The following is a 19,879-nucleotide window of genomic DNA, read 5'->3' as shown; positions in this document are numbered from 1 at the left end:
ACAGCTACAAATGAAACCTGAAGATCTCAAACTTCGGGCCACCTCCTTAGGTGATTTTAGATCATTTACCAAAAGAAAATCAGTGCAATATTTTATGTCCAGTGGGATACGTAATGACATTTAGAGTCTGTCCTCTGTTTTTTGGTTTTTTTTTTTAGATATTTAATTGCAAACATTACTTCAAGGTCTTAGCAAGAAAGAAAATAACAAAGCAGTCTTCCTCAGGAATAAGGAGATAAGAGACGATAAGAGACATGTAAATCAAACAAGCTAATGGTGGATATAATACAGGAGTTGTGCTGTAATGACCTGTGTCACCCAGTACCCGAATGTCACCCACATAAGTATTTGTCATGTTAAGATGTGAGCAAGGAGCTGAGTCTCACCAAAGCACACAGTCCCATTGCTGTGAAAAGTTACTACTACCACCATCTCTTCAGAAAAGCTGTAACTTCTACAATTGCTAATTCTACCTCACTGGATAATTAAGCGTTGCCTTGGATAGCATGAATAACAAAGAGAGATGCAATCGCAGACCAAAAAGCTGGCCTTCATTTGGTACTGTATTTTGTTACCAAAAACAATATTGAAAGGAAAAGAAACTATTTTTCCCTGCATTTAAAGAAAAGGGGGTTGAACCCAAGACTTAAAATTCAAATTTTTTTTGACAGACACATAATTCTACACTCATTCCCTAGCCCTTAGTTTTACATTGGGTCCTTGAAATAAATAATTTTTTTCTTCTCTTATTTGAAGTGCAAACCTGGAATGAATATAATTATACATTATTTTTACTGCAATCCAGTTCAAAAAACATATGAGAAATGAAACAGACTCTTCCTCTCTGTACTGCAAACAACAAACCAAGTGTTGTAAAGTCTCACGAAAGTAATCAAGAGCAACATAGCTTAAGCCTGAGCCTAAATGAATCCTCAGACATAAAACTGAAGCTAAATCTTACTGGCTACATCTTTGTTCTGTCCATAGTTGTGTAAGTGACCCTGTACTGATTCTTCTTTTAGTAAAGAGATTAGAGGAAACTTAAAGAAAGGAAACCTAAGACCGGGAATAGCGAGAAGAGTTTTCCATCGCAGATTGACTCCTGCTCCACCTATGCAAGAAAATCAAAATATAAATAGAAGTAAATATTTCAAACAAGTTTATTTGGTACTTACATGCTAAACATCGGTTTAAAGAAAAACTACATATTTTGGTCACTTTAAAATATTGTGGCTATGTACATGGAAAACTAAAGAAAGCAAGAGAGGAACCCAATTAATTTTACTGTGTCACAAGCTGTTATTCAAAGCATTCGGACTGAATGGCTGTTTTTTCCCTTCCATGTATTCTGGCAGATGGTCTTTTTTTCATTACTTTTCCATTGCTTTTATCCCATCTCCTGTGTAAGACGAACACTTGGCAGCAGCAGAAAGTCATTTCTTCAAAAATTCTTCAGCTTCTGTCTCAGAAGATTTCTTTTGCTGCACAGCCTGAGAGCCTAGCTCAGTGCTCACTAAAGGCGAGTGCAAGAATCTTTACGGTCCGTTCTCCGTTAGCATGAACTGAAGCCTCATAACCCTCATTTCCACTAGCCCAGGATGTACTCGTGGACTTCAGTGAGCGACACATCAAGCCCTAGTGGGTGTTTCCAACAAAAGTATCTAGTGAGCTCTGCCCGCAACAGCATTGTTTATCAAAGCATAAAAAGGTGCACGATTTTAGTGTTCTACCCAACAGCAACCAAAAGTGAGGGATGGAACACTGATGGTAGGAATCGGCATCAGACTAAGGAGAAAGCAACCTGCATTGCTCCTCCCATCACTCAAACTGTAGTGCATTATAAAAATCACAGGCTACATAAAAAGCACAAACAACGACCATTTGCCATTTGCTCTGAAACGAGCAAAACCAAAAAAATCCCCAAACCTGCTTTATCATCCAAAAATCAAATATTTCAGGTTTCACACAGTTTTCAATAGTCTGATAAGGCAAAGGAAATGTCTTCCATCATTGGGAACAGCAGCAATTTACAGGACTCAGAACAAGGTACTTCCCTGTGTGGGTGTATGTGCACGCGTGTGCGTACACATCCTTTATAGTACTGTGAACATGAATGTAACTAAAAAAAAAATCAAGTTTGCAGTATCATTTTACCACATTTTTCTAATTTATTCAATTATACAATTTACTTCTGTACTGAACAAAAATTCATAAATACATCATCTAGGAGAACAATAGTTTTTTCCTCTTGTCCGTGAAAAAATAACGCTTTCAAATTTTCACATTTTAAAACCTGCCTTGTTTTGTGTTTTTAGAGAAAACGTGAGAAGATCATAGTGATTCTCAATTTACAGAATGTCCCTGTAGGAATTACATTTACAAGAACCTGATACAGAAGCCTATACTTTGCCCCCATAATTAAGAGTTCTCTGCAATAATATTTAAACCAACAGGTTTAAATAAAACACCTCATTAACTCTACTTGTAGAGCAATGAGGTATTTATTTTTCAAGTATTAGAACCACAAAGTGTAAAAGATTCTTTGCCAATTTTACAATTATGCCTTTTAAACCAACACCCATCTTTTAAAAAAAGAATCAGTCCCACCACCCGAATCAGCCCATTGCTTTCAGATTCCAGTGTCTTGTATCTTAAGGAATGCAGAAATATCCATTTACTAACAGAAAAAAGCTTGTTGGAAAAAGCCATATTAAGTAATGCACGTGAAGCATGATTTTTCTAGTGATGAAAACTATTGGAAAGGTGATCAAAGTCTATTCCCATCATTTCTTCTGCTGGTTTTGCTAAAGTCCTTCCCCCCAAAAAAAAGATATTCAAGAAATCTTTAAAAAACCGGAGAGAAAAATAAAACACTCCTTCATAGCATGGAAGAAACTCCACTGACTGCAGAGATGCTTACATCACCTTTGGTTCTTCAGAAGAAATAATCAGATCACTTCTACAACAGAAGGCATCAAAAATGACAGGTCAGCAAACAGCAGCAATGCTTACTTCACAATGCTATGCACTTATGCAAACATTTTATTACAAGATGATTTTTTTCTTATATTTTACACCCACAGAAAAAGAAAATAAATGAGGGTAGTCCAGTTTAATTTTCTATGTGAATGTGTTTACTTAACATCCCCTAAAAGTTATGCTGTAATTCAGAAAAATCTGTTGTGCTGCAAACCTTCCATCAGTATTCATGTTAGCAAGAACTTGATGAGGGAAGTACCCTCAGAATTCAGTACCCTAAAAGGCAGCAGCTACCCGTTCCCCTTCTGCGTGAGCATATCAGATATTACATTTGCAGAACTGGAACATGAGTGCAGATCATAAGCTAAGAACAGTATCTGTCATTGTTATCACACTTCAAAGCACAGGGCAAACATTTTCAAGCAATTTCAAAAGGCAAACGGTGTAGTGTAACTGAGAGCCCCTTTCCAACAAAAGACGAGGGCCCATCAAAATTCACGCAGCATCTGTATGTACCTGGCACACACAGCTTTACAAGAGAAGATATGCTCCTTTCCCCAGAGAATCTGGGGTGTAAAATGCTTAATCAACCTTTATCAATTAGAAGCTCTAGGTACTCTGTCAATTACAACATATTACTAATTTTAATGAGCTAATGCAAACCTACCTGCTGTTTGATGTGTTTGAACACTATCTACCTGAGGCAAAAGAGTCCCCTTATCTTCAAAAGCTAAAATCGGATTCAAAGGAATTCCAGGACTATTGCTTCCATCATTGTTCATGGCATCCAGCCGGGGTGGTTTAGAACCAATGGGTAGGTTTATGATCTCTTCAAAGTTAGCATTCTGCATAGACATTCCATTTTCATTTGTATTTTTCTCTGGATTGAGATTGCTGAAAGAGAAACATAGATATTTCTTCATACACTTAATCTAGAACAGAAATTTAGTCCTCCTCAAAGCAATATTACAGAAATTTAAATTAGTCCAGAGCATTTGTTTAGTCAGTAACAACAAAATTATGCTATTAACACAGGAGACTAACTGTTTTTACAGCAAGGTACTAGGTATGCCTTCCCTCAAGCACACAGGGTAGTCCTTACATTTGGCTACGCTATACCCAGAACAACAGAGACCTTCAGCGACACTGCAGTTCTCAGAAGTGACTGAAATGGGAAGCAGTAAAAAAAAAACCACAACCTCTCCAGCACAACCACTGCTATCTTGAGCCACCCACCTAATGCAATCTATGGCCTTTCTCAGCTTTCATAACCTTTGCTAGATTTGAATGCTACGACACCCTTCCTCTTACTGCAAATCAACCTAATTGTGCTTAGATAAGGTCATTGTCATTTTCGTGACTGGATCCCCACCTGCCTCCAGTTTTTGAGGAGCCTCTTCTACCTGTCACTTACCCAGAGAAAACACTCCTTTACCAAGTCAGTTCTCCTTTCAGTTCCTCACCTCGTCCAAGTTCCCGCAGCTTATTTTCCAGGCACTACTTGACTCTGTGCTTCTCCCATTGATCGCGCCCAAACCAAAAGCAACACCTCCCAGCATCCCTCACGTCACCCCGTGCTTTCTTTTTCCATCTCCCATTTGCCAGAGGTGCCTTTAGGAGCGGGCTCTTACACATCTCCCCCAGGCGCAGGTACGCTCTCCAGTTAGACGCACACTCCTGAGGAAACACAATGATGTCTCAGCTCTGCCCTCCTCTCCCAGCCCGTTCATTAGCTGTTGTGTTGTCAAACCCTGCTCTCTCCTCACACAGCACGCACTGCCTTGCCACGCAGGAGGAACTAAGGGGCTACTCTGGTGAACAGGATGGCGGTAACACGACTCAACGCTACTCCATAAAAAGCAAGTACCCAACTATCACTTACAAATCATAGGATCTTTTACAGGTGCTTCTCAAGGCCCTCAGTAGTTAGATCCCGTCAATTCTGGGTGTGTACTCCCTGTTTGGACACCACCCCTGTTCAGGCTGTTTGGAAATGCTTCAGCCACAAAGGCTCACAAGCAGTTTTCCTATATTTAAACAAGGCTATCAGTTTCCTCAGGCCATTTCTGAGCAGGTGGCATGGTTGTTTCACAGGCTAGTTTTTTCTTGACAGTACATTTAGCATTTAAAAGAAAAAAAAAGCTCGTAATTGGCACATGGTTCATTTTCATCTACTGGCTTCTTTGGTTGCCAACTCTTTGCAAACAATTGCAGAAATCTTTTACAGTACTTCCCAAGAGACAGAATAATTATTGTACTTTAAAAGGGGGTAACACCTCATCCAAAGCCCAGATTCCATATTTTCTGTGAGAACGGGAGAGATTTGATATGAAAACCAGCATGTCAGTCTTTCAAACCATCATCAGTTCTTTTTCAGAGAGTCAATCCCCTTTTTTTAATCTGTGGGTGTGCTGAGTAAACTTCAAAACGAAAAGCATGATTCACTGCACATGTGTTTGAAAGCAGACACAGAAACCCTGCTGGCTGCCGGGGAGCGACCACAAGTCACATCCCCCTTCTGTGCCAGAGTTTCACATCCCTGTGAGGAAGAACAGAATCTGTGAAATGCTTTAGGACTAATAAAAACTGCTCTATCACATGGAGGTATTAGGTTATTATTCAGTATAAGGTGTCATATTACTCATTTCATCTCCGTGTACTGCCAATAACCTTACCAGAGGTAGAATAACACAGTATTAGGAAGTCTGATGGATAGGTCAGGAAAGAGGGATAAGAAGGGAACTGCTTGTGCCTATAAATTAAGCAGTGTAAGTACCTCAGAAAGTATTGGGACAATAAAGAGAAGTCTCTTGCTTTTGCAGAGATACTAGTTTTTCTATCGGATTGATCAGCTAACTTTACAGATGGATAGTTCTTCATATTTATTAGTCATTGCACTGTCATTACACACTGAGTTAGCCTAGGGTTCAGACTTGAAAGATGTCTTTCAAGGCAGGAGTCTACACAATCACAAAGGAGGCACAGAAGAGGAAACCATGACTAAATATTTTCTATTTTCTATGCTGTAAGAAGAAGGTAGCACTCCCAACGAATTGCTAGGGAGCATGTTTAGAAAAGAGGAAGGAAAAATCTGAACTGTGGAATTCATTTCCACTGGACATCTTAGAGGCCCTAAGCTCAGAAGGAGATTAGACAAATTCCTAGGAGATTGGTATACCCTCCAGCTTCTGATAATTAACAGCTTGGGGACTACCTGAGCCTATGCATTTGGACCACAATACACAGCAACCCTTCATTAGGCAGAGGATCTCTTGGTATTTATCTCTTTCCCCAAGTGACTGCTACGGTTCACTGAAACAAAGAACACAAGAAAGTAATGGATTTTTGACGTGCAACAACTATTTTTACTGTCTTGTGTTCCATTCTTAGCGATGTCTCAGCATCCAGCATACCATTTCAGGCACATGGCATTGCTGGTACGTTTCTAATAGCTTGGTCATTTTAACATATTTTAACATATACCGTGACTGTGCTTGAAGGAAGATAACTACATAACAAAAAAAGGTTGGCTGAATTGTTTGCAGAGCATTTCCAAACATCACAGCTTTGCAAGCATCTGAAGGACAGATTCATTTTAAGGGAGCTTAAAAAAAGAAAGCATTTGTGCAGCTTCGCATTTTGATCTTAGTGCATCCATACTAATAAGATAAACTGGAGGTATTTGAGAGAAGAGCAGTTAGTATAATAAAAATGAACTGGAAAATCCACAAAGTTTAAAAAACTACTGAAAAATTACATTTGATGTGGTTAATTTCAGACCAAGACCTGTATAGATATAACCCATATCTAAAGACTTTGAAGAGAGAAGATGAGAATGAAAAGAGATCAGAATTTAGTATGTCTTTCTGATCATCCATCTGGAATTGACACTAAAAAAATAATAAAAAAAAAGATTTACAATCCTTTGAAATGTGCCTAAGTATTTCTGTGCCTGTTATTCCTGATCTGAAAGACAGTATCCGTCTCCTCTTATACTGATATGATTTAGCAGAGATGTCAGGGGTAGACATTAACAGCAGAACGGACCCCCGGCTTTGGATGATTTAAATAAAGCAGTATTTATTTTTAACTCTCTGAGACAACAGCGCTGAAAACAGCCAATCATGAGAAGCCGGAGTCTTAAAGAAGGGAAGACTGTGCTAAGGCAGATTTGAAGTGTTCTAACCTACAGACTGAATTGTGAATACATAACAATTTGAACCTGGTAACATTTTTTTTTCCCCCAAGGACAAGAGATTGAAGGAATCATCTTGTCTAACTGAATATTTCTAAAAATTAGTTATCTAACCTACCCAAACCTAGCAACTGCCTTCATATCGGATGGAGAGAGACAGATGAGACAAAAAGCTCTCACTGAGGCCCACTGTAGGCATTTATTATGATGAACCAAAAAAAAAAAAAAAAGAGGAATGAATTAAAAGAGAAAAACAAGTAAAATGTTGTCAATATAGATCACTGTACTTAAACAACTTTAGGAGATGCAGAAGGCAGAATGCAACTTTGGCAAATAATTTGAAAGTGGAGAACAAACAAAAGTCTCCACGTGAGAAATGACTTCAGTAGCTGTACTGGTTATTGGAATCCAACTTCTATCATTGTATTTCTTCCAGGATTCTACTGCTCAGTATAGTACATAAAAAATTAGAATCTGGAAGAAATTTTGTTGCAACGTTTTATAGTTTATGAGAAGCTTGAAAATACTTTAACATATTATTTTCAAACTAACGTTTCAAATTCACTTTTTCCAGTTGCTGGGGGGAAAAAAAAAAAACACACAAAATGACCAGAATCAACACACAAGTTAACAAACCATTAATAATATTGTAGCATCTCCATGAGCTACCAGTTTTCTTGGTAATTCTGGATACTTCACTATCTAATTGGAAAATTTCCACAGTACGCTCCATTTTAAAATATATTTAGTGTTGCCTTTTCCACTGCACTACACTTGGATTAAAAAAATCTGTATTAAGTTCATTTGTGAGTCTTCTCACCACATACCTATAGGTCAGGGATAAGGTCACTTTTTTTTTTTCCCCTTCTGAATAGTAATTCACTATTCTTCATTAGCATTCTAGCATTAAATTGTTTAACTGGATTTCCCCCTGTTGGGTGTGATAGATGATAGCACCAAGGTATCACCTGCAATAAACGTTTATTGATAAAACTAATAATTGTTGATAATAGATGTCTGGTAAATAATATTGCAGATTACAGCATTTTCATTAGGATTTGTGAAGAATAATGACCTTTGAAGGCTAATGAAGTTCCAGTACAGTAAGATCTACACTGCTAATCAAAAGCAGCAACAGAAGATAGTGAATTATTGAAATGAGTTGCCTTAGCTCCACCAATTTTATTTTTTCTCACCTACATTGTATGCATGAACACAGAAGGAAGCATGCTATTACCATGCTATTTATCACTGGATCCTAGCCACACAGCTGGCATGACATGATGGAGAGGAGTCAGGGACAAAGGTTTACCACAGCAAACGGTCAGCGCAGAACTTGTTACCTCACAGTCACCCTCCTGTACTGCTGCTGCACGGGGCAGAGCAACTGCAGCATCTGAGGGGTGACCCCAAGTACAGGTACTCTGCGCTCGGTCACTTTACAACAAAAAACATCAGTCCTGCCCGAAGACATGCGCCCAGGCTGGACCCCAGAGCTGCACCAAACAGACACACCAACACATACACTCCTTCTGTCCTGGGTCCGGTGAAACAGTGATTGCAGCCTGGGACTTCCCACAGGGAACACCGTAGGAGGAGCAATGAGACTCATGGTTGCTCAAGGCCTTACGAGGATTCCTCTCCTTCAGTCTCTCCTCTTGCCCATGCACACATGTTCCAGAAGTCCCCCAAGCAAAGCCTTTTCAAGTTCTGGTCACAAATCTGAGCTATCTTGCCCTTAAAACATGCTCAGGACTTTTCCAGACAAAAGTCAAATCTTTTGTCGGGCTGTAGTGAGGTGCTCACACAGACCATCTCTATGTTGCATGTGCTACAATATCAGGTGTATCTACCTGCCAGATGCCTGTGAAACACCAGATGCAGTAGCAATGTTGTTGGCACCTGTGGCTTTTACCATATGATATAATCTGTGCTGCTGTGTCTTCCTTCCAACAGTTTATCAAGCCACCTGGGCTAAGCTAACACCAGGATGCTATCAAGTGCTTCAGCCCTTGCCTTACCATTCAGTGTGGATGCACCTCCAAAGCAGAGAGTCCCTCCGCGCTCTAGCCTGGCATATCAGTTTCTCCTTTCACATGCACTTCCTCACATACACTTCCCATTTTTGTTCCTGCTCTTCAGCCTCATCTATTCATTCTTCACTTTGGCGATTCAGATGCTCCTTCCATACCAAATATAATGCTACAAGACAGCATTCATTAGTATGGCACGCTTGATACTACAAATATGAAGGTGCATCTAAGGTTGGGAGTGATTAACATTTAATAGTTGCCTGAGATAATTATAAGACGGCTCTGTGCAGCTCATCTAATGCAGTCCAGTGCTCAGTGTCACTGACAGAACTTATCTCAGCAGGAGCATCTTTGCTGGCATGACAGCAGGCTAAGATCCCCCAGGCATATGGAAGGACAGAGAGAGGGCAAATTCCCCCTTCAATTAGTGTCAATCACACCCTGAAGCATACCGCTCATTACAGACTGTGTGACGGCTTTCCACATTCAAGCTTTTCCATGCATATTCTGACATTACCTGCATAAAACATGAAAGGACTATGGGATTATTTGGCTTTCTGCATTACTAGAATTGAAGTAACTGACAGCTCATGCTTATGTAACAGATTTCATTTGGTTCAACACAGAGGTTTCAAGCATTTCAAATATTTCTCAAAATCTCAGTGACTAGCCTCATGACTATGAAGAGCTCCTAATGTTAAGTATCTGCCTCCCCAAACTCCTTTTGGACAAAGGGTTTTTTAAAATGCAAAGTCAAAATGAGTAGTTCTGTATTTCACAGGAAGGACTTTTGCTTAATGTTCAAAACTTGCTAATACTTTGAGCAGTTCAAAAATCCATGCATCTAGTCAAAAATCCATGCATCTAGCATGGAAAGCACAGTGTTCATTATTTGAACCAAGGAAACTAACCCTGCAAATCCAGAGTAGTTTTATGAAGTTTAATTCAAGGAACACGCAAAAAAAAAATTGCCCTTTCCATTAAGTTTCAATTTGTGTAATAATTCCTGGCAACACGTTCTTCCAAACACTGCAAAGAATGCACTGTATTTTTGCAAAATTCTTCAGTTGGCAAAAATAGGTTACTGTTAAGTGAAAGATGACAAAGTTCTTTCCTGAACACAGGAAAAGATACAAAAAACAAAACAAACCAAAACAAAACAGGAAATGAGGCAAATTGAACAGCTGTGCCTCATATTTAGTTAATGAATACCTGGATCTGAAAAAATAATTTATTACTCCAGTAACTCTCATCCTGTAAACAACCTCTAATATTTAGCAATGCTCTTACCTGTCCATATTTATGGGGGGTTGATGTGAAGTAATCATGTGCGTGCAGGTGACGTGTTTCCCATTGTGTGGAGATTGTGTTGCGTGCTGAAGCTGAGGCCCTCCTGAAAGGTCCAAGGGAGATAAAAGACTTGTTATGACTAAAGAGAGAAAGCAAGTTATCAAAAAAACCAAGCAACTTCCTCTACCTGCAAAGTAGGATAAGGCGTTTCCTACAAAAAATAGCAAAAAATAGCATGGCAAGCTACAATTTTTAAATACGGTTAATCCCTCTGCTTCCTTTGTCAAGTTTTTGGGCACATCAGCCCTGTTTCAGGTCTGAAATTTCAAAGATTTCAAAACTAAAGCTTTATGGACAGGAATAATTGGTTTACAATGATATAAACAATTCCAATTCATAAGCCGTAGGTCAAAATAGGCTGATATCTGACAGAATATTGTGCTGGCACTTTTCAAGATGCAATAGAGAACGGAATAGAAGAACACTGGGACATCAGCAATTTTGTAGTGGTATTTCTCAGCTCCTAAGTTGATCACTGACTGTAAACCAAAAGGAAATAAAGAGGGAACACTTCCATGGGAAGGTTATTTCTTTCAACAAGTACTAAATTACAACTATAAAATGCTGCAAAGAGCAGCATAAAAGGAGACTACATAACAAAGACCATGTGATGTCCCTGGCCTGCCTCATGGTGTTCTGTTAAACTACAGCTTTCTGCGTTGTATCTACAGTCATACTAATTCATATACAGCTCGTAAAAAGGAAGCAGTTGTACCCTAGCATCTGTTACAATAATCACAAGAACAATTCAGTATTCGCAGGCTTGGATGCATTTATCTAGATCACCTGAGGATCCTCCATCAGCTGCTCTTGGTTTTGCTGTGCTGTAAATGCTTGCACCAAAGTCTTGTATGCTGAGTGACTTAGTCTGATTTATGGCAAGTTTTTATATGGAAGATATTAGCAATATAGGTTTTAGTGCTTCTACAAACAGACCAAGAGGAATTTACATTGGTTTTGACATTTAAAAAGAAGACTTTTTTCATTTTTGGGATGGCAGAATTATCTCCTGTTTTGAAGCAGAGGTCAAGTAAATGACAAAAAGGTGACAGATTTTGTTTCATTGTGTGATTTGGCCAGTCCTATAAAGGTTTCCTTATGTTTTGTCCAAACAGTAAGACTAGTAAAAGAGAAAAAAATCACAATTTGCATATGGTCAGAAAAAGTAGATGAATGTACATATTACAAGAATGTAATATGGAAAGTTAGAGTTGGCTGAAATATGTCCATTAATTTGTATATTTAACTCAATAGCAAATCTAGATAAAGCAAAGCCAAACAGTAGAGCATCCCTGAGGGTGAGAGCAGTTTTCTGTTTATCCAGTTACTGAATGATTCCAGCTTTCCCTTGGCACTAGGGAAACGGAGATCCACATTCTCCTCTGCCTTAGAGAAACGACTAATTGTTTTCTGCTTCTGGAAGGAAAGCACTAGCCACAGGTTACAGAGCCGTTTTTCCTTTCAAGAATTATTTAAATGGTTTCTAGCAACTTCAGCAGTGCCTGCAGCAACAGATGGCATTCCAGACGCATTCTGTATTAGCAGTTTCCAAACTGTTTTTTATTTACAAGGATAACATGTAAACAAATTACTACCAAATACACATAATGAAATCTGTGTCAAAAGGTGTCCTGGCAGTGCTAATTAGTGTGTTCACTTTAAGCATCAAGCAAAAAAGCAGTACCAGCAGCCAGTGCTTTTATTTGTCCTGTCTGTTACTCAACATGAATACTAAAGAGAAATAAAGATTATCGTCATTTAGTATGTTATGCTACAATAAGAGAAGCTATTTGATAGATTGGCTTCAGTATATTTCAGTTCTGCTAATTCATACTTGCTTATTGTTGAATATAAACTAAATTTTATTTTGCTTCTTTTATTGTGAGTATTAAAGTTTCATCTAAAACTTTACCTAAAAAGACCTGGGACACACACAAAAACAGACGCAACAGAAGAGAAGGAAAGACTAAGAGTGTGGGTATGACAGGGAGACTCGAAGGTTTCGTAAGCGCTGAATTTTGAAAGAAAAGAAATAGAAATTAAGACCAAGTGACTAAAGACTGTGGAAGACAGACATCACAGGGGAATGTTTAGGGTTATGAACAATATTTGATGACTGATCGCGTTTCTAATACTATGCAAAAGAATCTGAAAAATCAGTGATTTTATCAAAGCTAACTTGGTCAACTTGTTTCTTTTTACTTTACAAATTATTAAGCTTGGTAAACAACTCCCTCTTGTCAAACACCAATGTAACGAAGTTGCTGAAACAGTTGACTCATTTAGTAATGGCTAACTACCCATACAGAAAGATTAACTCATTAATGTTTGCTAAGACTTCAGATATACTCTTTTAATGGTTTTCTTCACCACAAATGAGTGTGCCAAGTTTCAGAACTGTATCTCAAGTCATTGTGCTTAATAGGTATTTATTCACCTGCTGTGCTCAGGGCACAGTTGAGTACAATACCTGCTTCTCCAGTAATATTTGCTTTTGATATGTGTCCATTTTGCTGGTCATTGGGTTTCTACAAAGGAAGCACAGCTTTGTAAATTTAAAATGGCACTAGAGGGAAAAATTGAAATGTGCCCAATATTTACGTATGTCAAGTTAGCAGCACTGACCTTATCTACAGCTTCTACACGCCTAGTTCTCTTCATGATCTCCTCAAGCCTCTGCAAAAACACGTAAAGGAGTAAAATAATGTTTGCTGGCAGTACTTTAAAATTACCCCTCCCAAACCATAACTGCCTGTCATTTATCAAAGTTGTGTTTAATAAAATTGCATTTGCAAAAAGATAAATTATTTATTACTGTTGGCAATATTCTCTTCACTTTCACGTCAGGCTACACAGAAGAGGACCTCAGCTTTTCTGAGGGCACATTAATATCATAAGTAACTTTCTACAGCTGAGGTGGAAGCGAACTGCTAAGACAAGATGAATTACAGTTTCTCAGCATGTACTGTTACCTTCTTCCTTTCCAAGCGCTCTTGCTCTTCTCTTTGGAAATGCTTTTCACGTTCTAACCGAATCCGCTCTGCCTCTTCCCGTAGGCGAGCTTCCTCTTCTTTCTGAGTTGACAGTAAGACAAAGAAGCAGGGAAAAATTTATTTTTTAAGGACAGAATAACATTGACAGCTGCTCATCTATATGTATCTACAATGCCCTGGAAAAACACTATTGGGGTTTAAAAGTTGCCAACAACCTTTTCAAGCTGAATTGTACATTTCTTGATTGATCTCCATGATTTACATAAGAAGAAGAGATGAATAATTAGATACTGGACACCTTATTTGGTTGTGTGCCTGTTCTGTGTGGTATGTACTGACAGCAGATAAGATGACAAACACATTTCCTAACCTTCAGCATTAGAACAGCAGCCAGGAAAGCATTCAAGAGATTCATGTATTGAGTGCTGGATGTTTTTGGAAGTCAAACAAAAGAAGTAGAATGCTTTATTTGTCCAACAGAGACATTGCTTAATGAGACCAAGAACAAACCACCACAGGTACATTTGCATAAACTTCCCATTCCCGCCTTTTTTTTTTTTAAACTACATGTGAAACTTCACTGGAATATACTGCTGAAAGGCTTTGCTCCACGTATGCTGCAGTGTTGTAGGATGGAACTCCTACAACGGTTCATTAGTTAAGGCTGTATCATTCAGAAAAACTCGGTCATCCTGTATTTCTGAGTGCTACATTGTGGATGTACCTCAATTTAACATTTCAAAGAAGCATTACAAATCTTCTGAAAATGAAAACTTGTTTTTAAGCTATGTTCACTTTAACACAATCCTTAAAATATTTCCTTTTCAGAGGCATACATTTAATTATGCACCAGAAGAAGAAACTTAGTGTTTATGAGGCAGACTGAAGAGCTGAACTTTTGGGGGGAGAAAAGGAATTTGCAAAAAGTAGAAGAGCATGTGAAAAGAAAAGAATCCTATTCAAAACCCTTACCATGACCCCTCCCCAAAAGCAAGTAAAACATCATTATGCCCATCATAAAAGAAATGAAAGCACATTGAAAAACTGTCTTTTGATTCATTTAACTCTCATGTCTTCTGAGTAGCTGTACTGACGTCAGCAGAAATACGCCAGGTAAAAGGTGCTCCTTGGCTTGAGTAAAGTGATGAAAACCTACCCTTTCCTGCTAGCCCTCCAAAAGCAATATTGCACACAGGATTAGAAATCAGCAGTGTTATGTTTTCAGCATTGAATATTTAGTTATCTTGGCCTCTAGACTTTCTGTAACTGTATGGGCAAATAGTTCTCTGGTACACCACCATTCATTAAATTCCCCCAGTACAACTCTACAGTGTTTTTTATCAAATTTTATCAGTATTGTGAAAGGATTTGTCCTAAAATAACTAAGTTCTACAAGAAAAAAATAACTCCCTACCACATGTTTCTGTCAAGAAACTACATCTTTACTCTTTGAGTCACTCCATGAAACGAAGTCAGCCACAATCCCATTAACCCTATATAGCATATAAATTTTAGATATCCCTCCTTGAGGTACTGCTCAAGAAGTGTTGCTGCATTTCCTCTATTGCCAACCAGACTGGCACAGAAATTCCAGAAGGGGAGCATACTTGTTTCTGAATACGCTCCATCTCTTCTCTCTCCTTCTGTTCTCTCTCTTCTGCCTGTCGGCGCAGCCGTTCCTCCTTTTCCCGCTCCTCCTCTGCATCCTTTCGTTTCCTTTCTGCTTCCTGTCTGCGAGCTTCTTCTTCTTCTCGACGAGCTCTTTCTTCAGCTATCCTCTGGGACAGCTCCTCCTTCTTTTGCCTGCAATGATGAAACAAGTATAAGGAAAAGAAAAAGGCAAGAAAGAAAGAAAAAAGCAGTGTCCTAGCCCAAGACACCAGCACTGCATCACAGCTGGATGAAGGCTGCGCTGCTGTTTCACTCATGAGAACAACAAAACACCCAAAGTGGGTCAGGCTAAACCATCTGTTCTGCTTCCTCCAGGTGCCAAAGGTGAAGCCCACTGGAACAACATAAAAACTTTGCAAGGCAACACCATTATTTCTCTGGCATATGCCGGGCTTCCGCTGATCCATGGCTCAGGTACTTTCTGATTCAGAAGCAGTACTATTGACTTACATGCATCTTGAAAGACACTTCCTCCTGTTTTTTCATTTAATCATATTGTGAAATAGCGTACTTTTTCAGCACCCAACTTATGTTGCAGCAATGACTCTTGAATTTAAATAAAAACTCTCTAACCTTGCTAATTTTTGAGCATGTTACCTCCTAATCTCATTTGAAACCCTCCCCATCCTGGCTCCAATTATGGGAAAAAACAATTTTTCCCCTTCCCCTTTGATGTTATACCAAACTATTCTGGACTTTGTAACTTATATCTCCACTTGGAAGCAGAGGACAGGTGGTCTTCCCAGTTGAAGAATCCTCACCTGTTTAGGTGTGGATATAATCTATGAGAATCCCCACAGAATCACAGAATATCCCGAGTTGGAAGGGACCCACAAGGATCATGGAGTCCAACTCCTGGCTCCACACAGGACCACCCAAATATTAAACTGTATTTCTGAGAGCATTGCCCAAACACTTCCTGAACTCTGGGAGGCTTGGTGCTGTGACCTGAAGAGCCCGTTCCAGTGCCCAACCACCCTTTCAGTGAAGAACCTTTTTCTAATGTCCAAACTGAACCTCCCCTGATGCAGCTTCAAGCCATTCCTTCAGAGCTGTTTTATACTTCCATATGGGAGCAGTTCTATACTTCTAATCATCCTCGATGTCTTTTACTTATTTTTCTAGTTTTACTCTCTCAAGAATATAAAATTCAAGAGGGGGATTCACCAGGAATAGTTCATAATAACATTTTCTATTTTGTTATCCTTCTCTAGTAATTCACAACAGTTCACGTATTTTCTTGACCATGACTCATCTGATACTTTTGTATACTCATCTCCAAACAAGATCTCTTCCATGAGAAATAATTTAGCCCAGAGACCACCACCACATAAGCAATAATTATTTCCTTCTATGCATTCCTTTATGCAAGCAATGAAAGATATACTTGAAACTCTTCATGACTGGCTTTCATCTCACAACAGACCAGCATTATCTCATTGGCAACAAGTCCTTTCAGGTTCATTTATGAAGGCACTGAATAGAATAGACAGTGAAAACTCCTTTCACTGAGAAAGATGATTATTCTTTACTTTTTGTTTTCTATCTTTTAGACTTAGTGTTTGTTCACCATATTACTTTTACACCACAACAGCTTATTTTCTTTTGAGAGGGACAGCGTCGTGAGCCTTTTGGGAATCCAGTCTATTTTAACTGACTTTGCCTTGTTCCTGCATTCAGCAATGCTCTTAAGGAACCCAACAAATTCCAGAGGCATGGCATCCCTCTAAAAATGTGCTCAGCTTGTGTTGTGGTATACCCATGGTCACAAGCATCCAAGTGGGCTGCTCATTTGCTGGTAGAAAATGAGACACCACATCACTTATCCCCAAAACTGTTGGGTGTCCTGATTTTAAATTAGAAAACAGAAAGCCTTAAGTCACAGATGTTAGACATCTAAACACCATCCATGGCAGAGATTTTAGGGCTCAAAGGGAAATTGTCACTCTCACGAAGTTGACAACAGCCAAGCAGAGTTCCCTTGTTGGAATAAACAAGTATAGCTTTGTTAATCTCTGGGGAAACAATGAACCACTACACTGAGGATCTGCTCTCTACTGCTGTCCTATTTTAAACTGCCAATAAAATACATATCTATCTGGGATAGGTTTTCACCTTACAGATCTGCTTAGGTGTATATTGCTCCTATGAAAAAATTCAACAGAAAACAGTTCTTTTGGGGGAGCAACTTGTGTCTCCTGCTGTTCAGTACTGTGCTTAATATATTACAATATAACAACAAAATATACACAAGCAGCTGCTAGGAAGCTGCTAAAAACATTTCTTCTCCACTGCAGAGGTCTAGGATCACCTTTCAAGCTCTTCTCTCTCCCTCCTCTCTTGCTCCTCCCGTTCCCGCTGCTCACGGGCAAGGCGCCTCTTCTCAGACAGCAGCCTCGTTGCTTCTTCAGGATCAGTTGTACCTGCAGAGGTCTTCGTGGGGGCTGGCGGTGGAGAAAGGGCTGGTGGAGCAGGAGGTAGGGATGGGCTGGCTGCTGAAATAGATGGGACGGAAAGCTGGTTTGCATAGACACGGTAGCCAAGATGACACACTTTTCACACACATACACACTTCACATGCACATACACAGCCCTCTTGAAGGGAACAGAAAATAGTTTCAAAATTGATTGTAAAGTATTTTCAAGCTTACATGGTTTTACAAATGATTCAGAGGAGAAAGAAATTTCTAGATGCTAAGGATACCTATTTCTTAAGGGAAGTACATTTTTACAGGACATGTGAAAGCAGCTTCAGTTGAAAGGTTAAGCTAACTTTGTCATCAGAAGAAAAAAAAGGTTGATTATTTTTGCAGTGGTGAGGCAAGCACCTGCCTTTGTATTAATTCTTTAACCAGGACCAGCTTTAGCCGCCTTTAGCCACCTGGTAGAGAAGGTGTTACAGATTTTTCTCAAGTTAAACACTGTTCACATTTCTGCAAGTTTGCCTGTCATTTTCTAGCACAGATACAGAGCACCTAAACTACACATTTTCTCTAGAACCATTAACAACACACAAGCTACCTGCAGAAAGCACTCTCAGGGTAATCATATTTGGCAGTGCAGACAAAAATCTATCAGGAAGCGTTTGAACTGGCAAGGTAAAGATACATGTGAAGTAAGTCATCAGGAATGACAAGGAGATAACAGATCTACATTTTTAACCACTCTTCAGAATGTTATTTTTCTTACCTCACCAACAACTTCCAATAGGGGTTTCCTCTCTGACGCCCTCCTACATCTCATTATACACAAACACAAATTCAGCTGCTTTCTGTGTGTTCAGTGCTCTCACCTACTGAATTCTCTTCTGTCTTCTGTTATCAAGTACAATATAGGCATGTCTTTTTATAACTACTTTTGGGCCTTCATCTTGAATTCAAAGGCTATGGGCACACCATGACACCATTTGAAGAGTACCAGGGCATCGCATCTTCCCTAGCCCTGAGGTGAAGTGGCACAGTTTAGCCTCCCACTGCCAAAGCAGGCATTCAGTCCACCCTTAGGGAACAGAGCTGGTTTGGAGGTTAACCCCCAGGGTAAAGTGTGGAACTCAGAAAACCCTGGGATGGTCAGATAAAAAAAAAAAAGTAAGTAACCTGTCACTCCTAAATCTTGGGAGTCCCTTAAAGCTACACTCTTAGTAGCCTTGGGGACAGAAGAAAACGTGGGGTTGCAGTTACAACCTAGACCAGAAACATGCCAGAGACTACTTGTAATAGTTTAACAGAAAAAATAACAGAGATCCTGCACCTCGGTCGTTTTTATTTTACTAACATGGACCAAGGCTGGGCTGTCACTCCTGAAGGGAGCACAGCTTTGCACTGCCTGGGGTTCACTTCTTCCCTCAGGTGATGCAGCTGGCAGCGTAACAAGTAGCTCATTCAGTGCGCACCTGGCCTGCTGACAGAAAGGATGATGACAGCTTGCAAAGGCACACCCAAAATACCATTAAAACTATAATGGAATTGGTAAAATCATGAGACTTGACTGCAAAAACTTGAACAGCTCCATTAGTGATCATTACCTGCTGACCTCCAGGCTCCTGTGTCTACCCATCCAGCAGGTATCTGAGCCAGATAGATTAAGGGGCAGTTCAAGCTGAAGGCTGAAATCAGCTCTTTTTCACCTGCAGCTCAGATGTAGGAGACATCAGCAATGTCACTCTAGACACAAATGCTGCATTTGCTCCCCTCTAGATTCTTGGATTCAACCAGGCTGTTTTGGCAGTCTGGGCCTCCCCCTGCAGTACAAGGCCTGTCCTCTAGCCTCAGATGTAAAATACTTAGCCTGACGTCTCAGTCTTTGGTCCCAGCCACTTGTGATCTGGTCCTCTGATTTTGATAAAATACATCCAATTTGAAATGCTGCTTGCCACTTCTCTTCTGCCCCTCTCCACTACCTGTTTCTCTGCTGTGAATGCAAACTACTTGACTTTCGAATCCCTTTATCACAGATAACCTATTTCCATAGTAAGTAACCTTTTCACTAACTCAAATATTGGCTGACTGCAGTGAAGTTGAGCCTCTCTTCCTCCTGAGCTAAGCAGGCGATCAAGCATCGCCATGTTTCTCTGGTCTGTACTTTGGACTTTGGAAAGTACTGCCTGTAAACATTTGCAAAGTTACCTTAGCAGTATCTCTGAAGTACTTTGAAAGGGA

At 39.5% G+C, this 19,879-nt stretch overlaps 1 protein-coding gene across 8 annotated transcripts in view; it reads right to left on the bottom strand.

Moving 5' to 3' along the window:
• Window positions 1-137: 137 nt before the first annotated feature.
• The window catches only part of MAP7 (microtubule associated protein 7), a 112,651-nt gene continuing 92,909 nt past the window's right edge, over window positions 138-19,879 (bottom strand). For 7 of the 8 annotated variants that reach the window (XM_048075727.2, XM_048075721.2, XM_048075724.2 and 4 more), the window contains 8 exons: window positions 17,533-17,716; window positions 15,158-15,353; window positions 13,530-13,631; window positions 13,183-13,233; window positions 13,028-13,085; window positions 10,498-10,600; window positions 3,647-3,873; window positions 138-2,959 (listed from right to left, as the gene is read on the bottom strand). In XM_048075727.2, coding sequence (XP_047931684.2) covers window positions 2,949-2,959; window positions 3,647-3,873; window positions 10,498-10,600; window positions 13,028-13,085; window positions 13,183-13,233; window positions 13,530-13,631; window positions 15,158-15,353; window positions 17,533-17,716 — 932 coding nt within the window. In that variant the 3' untranslated portion in view covers window positions 138-2,948. The remainder of the gene's footprint in view (window positions 2,960-3,646; window positions 3,874-10,497; window positions 10,601-13,027; window positions 13,086-13,182; window positions 13,234-13,529; window positions 13,632-15,157; window positions 15,354-17,532; window positions 17,717-19,879) is intronic. The other variant, XM_048075722.2, reaches the window with a different exon arrangement.

Source organism: Anser cygnoides, chromosome 3, assembly GCF_040182565.1.
Source record: "Anser cygnoides isolate HZ-2024a breed goose chromosome 3, Taihu_goose_T2T_genome, whole genome shotgun sequence".
NCBI lineage: Eukaryota > Metazoa > Chordata > Aves > Anseriformes > Anatidae > Anser > Anser cygnoides.
This window is presented reverse-complemented; position numbering and strand designations above follow the sequence as displayed.